This window comes from Morus notabilis, unplaced genomic scaffold, assembly GCF_000414095.1.
Source record: "Morus notabilis unplaced genomic scaffold, ASM41409v2 Scaffold245, whole genome shotgun sequence".
NCBI classification, from domain to species: domain Eukaryota; kingdom Viridiplantae; phylum Streptophyta; class Magnoliopsida; order Rosales; family Moraceae; genus Morus; species Morus notabilis.
This window is the reverse complement of record NW_010363297.1, coordinates 209,017-218,956: the sequence shown is the minus strand read 5'-3', so window position 1 is coordinate 218,956 and position 9,940 is coordinate 209,017. Positions and strand designations below refer to the sequence as shown.

Below are 9,940 nucleotides of genomic sequence, written 5' to 3'. Positions count from 1 at the left end.
GTCAACTTGTCTGAACTTAATACTGCATAATTTTTGAATGTTATAAACATCTTCCAGACAAAGAACTCTAAAATCAATAGATTTTACAGCATTTCAGTCCAAACAAAATTTAACATGTAGCTAGCTAGAGCTAAAAAACAACAGTTAGAATATATTTAACTATAAATAAAGAAGATTTTTAAGCTTTTAGAATTATGAAAAAAGCGAGAGTCAATGGTTGAATAATAAGTTGTCAACCATAATATCTCAACTTGTAATAACTTTGTTGTCAAGGAACTATTCTGTGAAGCGTAATTTTAGTTCATACATATGTATTACTTCCACCATGATTGTTGGCACCAAACATGCTGTTCTATAAAACATAATTACATATGGTCATCCATGTACATAATAATATGGTTATTCAACATAATTATAACGACAAATTGTGTGCTATTTTCTCAACTGGTTATCTTGAGCTAAAATTTCGGCTAATGAAAATCTTATCTTACAAAGAAATGAAAGGGAAAAAAAAAACGTCAATCCTTATTTATAATTGTGTGTGCCAATGCGGTAAACAGGTAATACCTTAAGAGGTCTTTCTAGAAATGCCAAAAAAAAAAAAAAAAAAAAAAAAAAAAAAAAAAAAAAAAAAAAAGACCCTCATGTTGTCTCGTGTTTGTAAATAAGTACAAGATCAAAGGCATATACACACATGGTCATATAAATCTTTGGAGCCTTTCAACGGTTACTGAAAATCCTTGTCCCTATCCGAACCCAGTCAGTGAGTCAGTCAAAAAAGAGCATTTTGTGTAAATAAACCGACAAAATCAGAGGCTTTTCCAACATCTGTCCTTGTAGCCCTTTCAACCGTTCGTGTTCAAACAACAATAATAGTATTAATATAAAGAAGGTAAAGGTGCAGTTTCGTAATTATTTCCAAATTCTCTGCCCATTTCCACAACCTTTAGTCCTCTTATCTATTTAAACACTCAATTCTCCCTACTCTCTTTCAACCTGATCGATCAGCCTCTTTCCAATAGTTCACAAAACTTCCTTTCCTATCTTTAAACTTAACTTCTTCATATCCAAGCTTTAATTATTAAGGTTTTACAAATCCTCGGCAGCCTTTGAATTTTCAGTACAACCTTAATTATGATATTTAGGTAAGTTGTAGACGTTTTACCTAAACATTTTGCCATTTTACTTTGATCAAGCGTATTCTTTTAACCTATACATATTCTAGCATTAATCATTCATGAACTTATTTAATTTGTTTTTTTTTTTTAAATGCGTTACATGAAATGTTTTTGGTATATGTAAATTCACCCAAATATATCATTAATGTATACGTATTTTTAACATATCAGATATGCAATATATAGAATTTGACGTTCAGAAATATATACAATAATTAAATAAGTTCGTTGCAATTTGATTGTTCTATTTTGTATTTTTGGAACAGCTCGTGACAGTGGGAGGAATACACACCAAGAATATGTTATGAAGAACTTATGTCAGTTTATCAGTAGTACTGGGTTCTTGCTGATTTAGTCCTTGTCTCCAAGGTGAAGAAAAATCATGGCCAGGAAACGATCACCATCATCATCATCATCATCTCAAACGACATGTCCAACACTTTTCATCACCGTCTTCTTGTTGATCTCCAATGCTTCAGCTTTACATGCCAACGACGAAGTACTCCAACTTCTGTTGTCGTTCAAAGCCTCCTTAAACGACCCGCTTGGCTTCCTCTCCGACTGGACTCCCAACAACACCAACTTCTGCAACTGGCATGGCATCACCTGCAACAACAACTCGTCCCGAGTGAACTCAGTTGAGCTCTTCCGCAAGAACATATCGGGCAAAATCTCTTCGACGATATTCCGACTGCCTGGTATCCAATCCGTTGATCTCTCCGGTAATCAGCTGACTGGCCAAATCCCTAGTGACATGTTCAGTACTGCTTTCAATTTTATTAAGTACCTCAACCTCAGCAACAACAACTTGACCGGACCGGTCCCGACCGGTTCGATCTCCAGTCTCGAGACGCTCGACCTCTCCAACAACATGCTCTCGGGAAGAATCCCGCGAGACATCGGCCGGTTCTCGAGCCTTAAATTCCTCGATCTCGGAGGGAATATCTTGTCGGGACACATTCCCGTTTCGATGTCGAATATTTCGGGCTTGGAGTACTTCACTTTGGCTTCGAACCAACTATTTGGGGAAATTCCGAGAGATTTGTGCTTGATGAGGAGCTTGAAGTGGATATACCTGGGGTACAACAATTTCTCGGGAGAAATCCCGCGAGAAATCGGCGAGCTGAAATCTCTTCAACATCTCGATCTCGTCTACAACAATCTCACGGGGCAAATCCCGCCGTCGATCGGCGCCCTCACCGACCTACGGTACCTCTTCCTGTACCAGAACAAGTTGTCTGGACCGGTCCCCCGGTCGGTTTTCGGACTGAGAAATCTGGTCTCGCTCGACCTCAGCGATAACTACCTCTCCGGTGAGATTCCCGAGGCCGTTAGTCAGTTACGGCAGTTGCAGATTCTTCATCTCTTCTCCAACAACTTCACTGGAAAGATTCCGCAGGGTTTGGCTTCTCTACCTCGGCTTCAAGTTCTTCAATTGTGGTCCAACTATTTCTCGGGCGAGATTCCACAAGATCTCGGAAAGCAAAACAATCTCACTGTCTTGGACCTTTCGACGAACCGTCTTACCGGAGAAATGCCGGACGGTTTGTGCTACTCCGGTCGGCTTTTTAAGCTCATATTGTTTTCCAATTCTCTCCATGGCGAGATTCCGAAGAGTTTAAGCGAATGCAAGAGTTTACGCCGAGTTCGTTTACAGAATAACAGATTATCCGGCGAAATATCGGAGGATTTCACGAAGTTACCACTCGTATACTTCTTGGATATCTCGGGAAACAGTTTATCGGGAGAAATTGGTGACCGGATATGGAATATGCCTTCGCTCCAAATGCTGAATTTGGCACGAAACCGGTTTTCCAGCCACTTGCCAGTGTTGTTCGGAAGCGAGAAGCTCGAGAACTTGATCGTATCAGAGAATCAGTTCTCGGGCGAAATCCCGCCAAGTTTAGGTAACTTTTCGAAGCTTATGCAATTAGACTTGAGCCGCAACGAGCTCTCCGGTGAAATCCCGGGACGATTATCGTCGTGTGAAAGGCTTGTGAGTCTTGACCTAAGTCACAACCGGCTCACCGGCGAAATTCCGGCGAGTCTCTCCGGAATGGCGGTTCTCGGTCAGCTAGATTTGTCTGATAACGAGCTATCCGGTGAAATTCCGCGAAACCTCGGTCGATCGGAGTCCCTGGTGCAAGTAAATGTCTCTCATAATCACTTCCACGGGAGTTTGCCCTTGACCGGAGGTTTCCTCGCCATAAACGCCAGCGCAGTAGCCGGAAACAGCCTCTGCGGCGGTGATACTGCCTCTGGTTTGCCGCCATGCAAGAAGAGCTTGATCAAGAGCGTTCTTGTTCGTCGTCCCACGTGGTGGCTTGTTCCGATCACGTGCTTCCTTGTTGCGCTCGTTGTCGTCGTTCTCGTCGTCGTCTTTGTTCGTCGTCGTAAGGGTATTTTGGAGCTTAAAAGAGTCGAAAACGAAAATGGAATATGGGAATTACAGTTCTTTGAGTCTAATAAGCTCGCTAAGTCTGTCACCGTTGAGGATATCTTATTATCTGCCAGAGAAGGAAATCCCATAATTGATTCAAAATTAGTGGTGAAGAAAATTAGTGCTAATCATGTGAATTCCATTCATCAGCAGAGTGTTTGGTCCGATATCGGGGAATTCGGGAAAATTCGGCATCGAAACGTGATTAAGTTGATCGGAATGTGCAGGTCACAAAAAGGTGGGTACTTGGTTTACGAGTATTGTGAAGGGAAACTGTTGAGTGAGATTTTGAGGAGTTTGAGCTGGGAAAGACGAAGAAAGATTGCGGTCGGGATCGCGAAAGCGCTGCGGTTTTTGCACTGTTGTTGTTCGCCGGCGGTTGTTGTTGGTCGTCTCTCCCCGGAGGATATCATGGTTGACGGAAAAGATGAGCCTCGCCTGAGCTTGAGAGTTCCGGGATCGATGTGTTCGGAGTCTAAGGGTTTCACTTCTTCTGCATACGTCGCCCCAGGTACATTACATTTATGACTAATTTACCCTTTTTATTTGTATTAATACTAATTCTAATACGTTGTTTGTGACATTAATATTATATGCTCTTTTTTTTTCACATATTGGTATTATTGCTTCGTTTCTTAGGATATATACCTTGAAACATGGTAGACGTAAAAGAATTACTAGCTAGTACGTGTTTTGTTTTGTTTTTTTTTTTTGTTTTGTTTTGTTTTTCTGTTTTTTTTTTTTTTTTTTTTTTTTTTTTTTTTTTTTTTTGGTTTTTGTTTTTGGGTTCGAACTAGCTAGTACTTAGTTATAGTTATGCAGAAGTGTGCGATTAAATAATTAACTAATGCGTGTATTAGTCAACCTTCGTTTACGACAAAACAAACCTATATGTATCTTTCTCCCTAAACTTTATTACTAGTTATCTTATTATTAATTATGAATGGTAATTAGGTAATCTATTTATCAAGTTTTAAAGTACAAAGTAATATAACAAATGAGTAATTAGTACGTTTAAATTAGTGGACTTACTTGAAAACAATATTTATATATTTTTATCAATTGAAGACCTTTTTTATTTATTATATAGTCAATATGTGTTTTCTTTTTATCACTTAATTAAGTTAAATATGTAACCAAATTATAGTATCCTATGGAGAGCACAATGGCTTTTGCATTAAACCACTTTCCAATTTTTCTCACGTGGTTAGCTGTGATTATTAATTGAAAAAGTTTAACATTCCTCAACATAATTACCATTTTATTAACTCATAGTATTCATGTCCATGCACGTATACCAAAATACTAAAAATATACGTTTATTTTCTGTAGAAGCAAGCAAAGGAATAAGTACAGAGAAGAGCGACATCTACGCTTTTGGTCTCATCCTGATCGAGCTGCTCACCGGAAAGAGCCCAGCCGACACTGATTTTGGCGTGCACGAGAGCTTCGTTGAGTGGGCCCGATACTGCTACTCCGACTGTCATCTCGACACGTGGATAGATGAGGCCATCAGGGGACACGTGTCCAGCGACCAGAACGAGATCGTCGAGACCATGAACCTTTCCCTGCACTGCACCGCAGGTGACCCCACGGCCAGGCCATGCGCTACTGAACTTTGCAAAACCCTCAACTCTGTTATGAGGACAGCTTCTTGTGCTTCGGGCCTCAAAAGTTTCTTCACTTCTTAATTTAGTTTTTCCCTCAAGGATTTTGGTAATTTTGTTCAGGTTTTCTTTCTTTCTTGTTTTTTTTTTTTTTTGTTATTATATAATTACAATATTTTTTTAACTTTTTTTTTCTTTTGGTTTATATAACATAAGGTGTTTATTAACTCCTTATGTTGTGTTTTTATGACATAAGGCGTTAATTGATTATAACATCTCAAATGTTTTGTTTGACGGTATAATGTTTGACCTAGCCTTTCGTGTGTAAAAATGTAAAAAAACTAAATGCTATTTAATATACATCATTTACATCTTAATTTTTTGGGCCAGTAATGCCGTTTGTACTCTATGCTCCTTTACCTGCAATTCATATTGTATATTGTACTGCAATATTTATATTATTGATTATTATGATATATACAGTATACTACGGCATATCCTACGTAAGAGTATATATGTATATATATATTATGATATGATATATATGTAATTAAATTAAAATGCATGTTACCGAATGGCTCTCGATCATATAAGCTTATCTAATTTTGGCACAAAACATTTACAAAGATCTAATATTTATCCTTACGTTTCATATATACACACAACAAAGTATAACACGAAAAATGACATAAGTTAAAAAGACAAAATAAAAAAGAGATGCATAAGGTTAAAAAAAAGTCTGAAATAAATTTAAAAAAAAAAAAAAACAAACTATGTTGAACAACACATATCTATTTTTCTAGAATTATTTTTTTCATATTTGTTTTTTTTTTTTGTGTGAGTTTTTTTCCCAGCATTTTTTCCTCTTTAAAGCCTTCAAGTGCCATCCCGGGGCTATATTGTGTATGAAAATAGATAGGTTGTTAATGAAGGAGTCAAAAGACCTCTAAAAATGCATTTTGGGATCTAAAGTGAGACAAATTAATGAATATCCATAAAGACATTAGTGAAAATAACTCCTCGTTTAATTACTCTTTTTATTGCGGATATACACTTGGTTCCTTGGTTTTGTAGACTAATATGTGGCTTCCAAATACTGAAACGATATCAGATAGAGATTCATCAGCGTATTTTCATTTCCTACCAATTTTATGTCTTTACAATATTTTTGTACGTTAATCATGATTAAAAAAAACGACATGCATCCATCTTTTAATTATTACTGTTGCCCAAGTATAGGACAACTAGAGGGCATAACTTAGCTAGAGCAAACCGATCAACTAGTATTGTATCCCCTAATTTCAAGAAGAAGTCTTTAAGAATGTTAAGTACTACGTACTTGTGGTCAAAAATGGTCATCCATGCTAAGGGATTACGTCTACAAGGCTAATTTCTTCTTATTTTTGCTAAGAAATCTAACTATATCCCACCATAAAAAAAAGGAAAAAAAATATAACATTTGACTTTATGAGGAGTATATATAAGAGCATAGCTAATGCAGTGCTAATTAATATGTGTATATCAAATTTTAATATTTAGATAGAAAAATTATCCCAAATATCAAATTTGATACCAAATCTAGTATATGCCAAATTTTGGGTATGTTTTTCATTTAATAATTACAACAAATCTTATTTTCAAATTAGTTAGAAATTAAAAGTTACTTTTACAATTTCAAAAGCTTAAATATTTTGACATAAATTAGACATATCATTTAGAATACTTGATATCAAACTTGTATTTTCTTGGCGTCCCTTAGATAGGTCAATCTATCAATTTGGCTGTCAACTCATGCATTGAAATTTAACCTAGAGGCATATGTGTCCATCATGTAATAACTTGAAATTTAACATAGATAGTTACATTATGTGAAAAATGTTCCTTGCTGTAAGAATCCATCAAAAATTAGATCCGTTTGCACACAATATACCTGTTTATGTAAAACATTTAGTTATTATGTTATAGAGATGTGATTATTCATGTTAAATTTCATAAATACTTCATCAATTTTAGTATTGTGGACCAAAACTGACAAAAAAAAAAAACAAAAATTTAAGTAATATTTTGTCAAAAATTTAGAGTTTAGCAGCCAAATTAGTTTCACAATATTCATAGTTTAGAAATGGTTTTCTCAATATTTATCCATTAATGAGTATCGTTGTTTTAGCCTGCATGTAATATGAACAAGACCTATGTAATGAATTGAATAGCTTACCAAAAAAAAAAAAACATTTATGACAATTAATGAGCATTAAATTTACAGATCTTATAGTAATTTTTTAATTAATAATTAAGGTTAAAGTGTTTATTAACTTGTTATAGCAGGTGATATAGAACAGCACATTATTAAATGTAATTAAGATATACATTTATTTTTATAATTTGTTCAACACAAAAACGTATTAAGTACTTGTCCATGTATATACATATATAAGATATCTATAATATGCGCCCATAAAACAATAACCACAACAAACGCTATTTGTTTCTAATGCTCGTCATACATTGATCATAGCATTTTAATTAATGGAATGTTAGGATCTCCATAATGTTAGATATAATTCTGTTTAACCAATATAGGTGTGAGAAATTTTACCTCAATTAGCTAGGCTTTTAATCAAGAATATTGTGAATACAAATAAATAATAAAGGCTTAAGGAAAGGAGCTAATTAGCAGTGCAAAAGCACCAACAAGAGCACATGGAATTGGACATCTTAATAAGCACAACACGAAGCGACTTTTTCTTCTCTGTGTGTGTGTGTGTCTGCATATAATATATAAAGAAGAGACCATCGCAATTGGCAGGCAAGTGATCAAATGCCCTTGGATGTGAGTTGGGTAAAAATTCAGAGAGAGTGACAGCCACAATGAGCACTCTTTTTTTTTTCTTTTTTTTTTTTTTTATAAATACGGGACCACTGTACTAATAATATCTGATGGCTAGATGATTCTCTTTGTCCAGCGTTGTCGGTCAGTCATTTAAAATTATTATTCTGGCGAAAAAAAAAAAAAAGAAAACAAAAGGAGACAAGAACTAGTTTACAATGGCAAAGTTGCGTGTAGAAAAGTTAAATTAGATGCTGAAGAAGCAAAGACTTTATACATAAATCAGATTCAAAAGAGTACTATCTCGTCTTACTTTTATTGTCCTGCAAAATAGTAATAAAGGTCAAAAGGCTTTGTATTTTGTACCTCATTATATATATGTACAAAATATGTCAACACCAGTTTTTCTCTCACATTTTTTATCACTTTTTTATATTTACTATTTGACACGTGAACTTTACTAAAATGATATTATTATTTAAATAGAAATGAGATACTGAAGTTCACGTGTCAAATAACTAATGCAAATAATAATAAAAAAGTGATGCTACCAAATATATATATATATATATGTATACTACACATACAAGCATGCATGCATATATACATCAGCATATATATATATATATGTATACATATATATATATATATATACACGCACACATACATATCATGCTGCTGATCATATATATATGTGTGTTCCCATAACAAACCGGATACAAGGAGACTTATATATGTCTAAGCACAATCATTACAAATGGCTAGCAGATCAGCCGTGATCACGACCAAAGATAAATCATTGCACTTGTTCATTCCTGGAGGCTCGTAACTAAACTTTTTGAATCATATGGAAGCAAAGTTTGAATTGTGGCTTCACATTAAAAAAAAAAAAAAAGTTTGAATTGTGGCTTCACGTTAATAAACAACGACACTTTTCCTTACCTGATTAAATCTTTTAATTAAAAAGATAATATTCATGATTAAAAGTACTATACCAATTAACATTGTCCGCGTTAGGTTTTATTTTATAACAACATTTTTTCTTATAAATTCTAGGAGTGACAATCAAATTAATACATAGCTAAAGCAATATTATACATTACCATATTTTGTCCTTTTTTTTTTTTTTGCCCTTTTAATTCCCAATTTCTATGTAAATATTGCTTCCAACCTGCAGGTTTTTTTACCGCAACCTTTCTCGAGACTTACTTTTCCTTCTATATTATGATCATAATTATGGTGTAATAAAGTTTGTTTTTAGTGTTTTTCATATATATAGTTTCTATTTTAATTCCTATATATACTATTATAATTCTATTATTAGCTCTAAGCAATGATGGAAAGTGAGTCCAGGAATCCCTTTTCCCTTTATACTCTATCAGAATTCAGAACAGGCAAAGCAAATGTTAGAAGATTCCATCACTAAAGATGAGTCTAAACGCATAAATCTAAACTAGCTGACATTTTAAGGAGCAAACCAGCTAAGTGTTGCTGGCAAAGGAAATCATGATCATATCAGTCAGAAGTGGGGTTTCATTGATCTTGAAACCCTCAAGAGAATATTACAATGATGGTCCTTGGAGACCATGCAAAAAGGTTCTTTGGCTTCTTCCTTTTTCCATTCAAAAAAGCTCCTTTTTTCGTTTTTTTTTCTCTCATATATATACATTTATATATATATATATATATATATATTTGTTCTTCTCGAATCTTGGGTGTGGGGGGTTAATGAAAAAGGGTTCTGATCATGTCTTCAAATTTTCCCCATTTCCCTTTGATCTTCTGAGTTTACTGTTGCAGATGAGAAAACGTTTTAAAAATTGTCAATGTAGATATGTTTGTTTCTTTGAGTTGAAACAAGTGGGTTTGAAGTTTACGAATTTTAATG

The 9,940-nt window shown here is 34.7% G+C and overlaps 1 protein-coding gene across 1 annotated transcript; it reads left to right on the top strand.

Annotated features, from left to right (window-relative positions):
* Positions 1 to 1,052: 1,052 nt before the first annotated feature.
* Positions 1,053 to 5,309, top strand: LOC21394008 (probably inactive leucine-rich repeat receptor-like protein kinase At2g25790). The gene is made up of 3 exons (XM_010104105.2): positions 1,053 to 1,145; positions 1,445 to 4,129; positions 4,951 to 5,309. The coding sequence occupies exons 2-3, from the start codon at positions 1,561 to 1,563 to the stop codon at positions 5,307 to 5,309; spliced, it is 2,928 nt and encodes a 975-aa protein (XP_010102407.1). The 5' UTR covers positions 1,053 to 1,145; positions 1,445 to 1,560.
* Positions 5,310 to 9,940: the final 4,631 nt, after the last annotated feature.

Coding starts and splice junctions, on each gene's coding strand:
- LOC21394008 (XM_010104105.2), top strand. CDS start 1,561: ATGGCCAGGAAACGATCACCATCATCATCATCATCATCTCAAACGACA. Junction 4,130..4,950: donor TTCTGCATACGTCGCCCCAG/GTACATTACATT, acceptor TATTTTCTGTAG/AAGCAAGCAAAGGAATAAGT.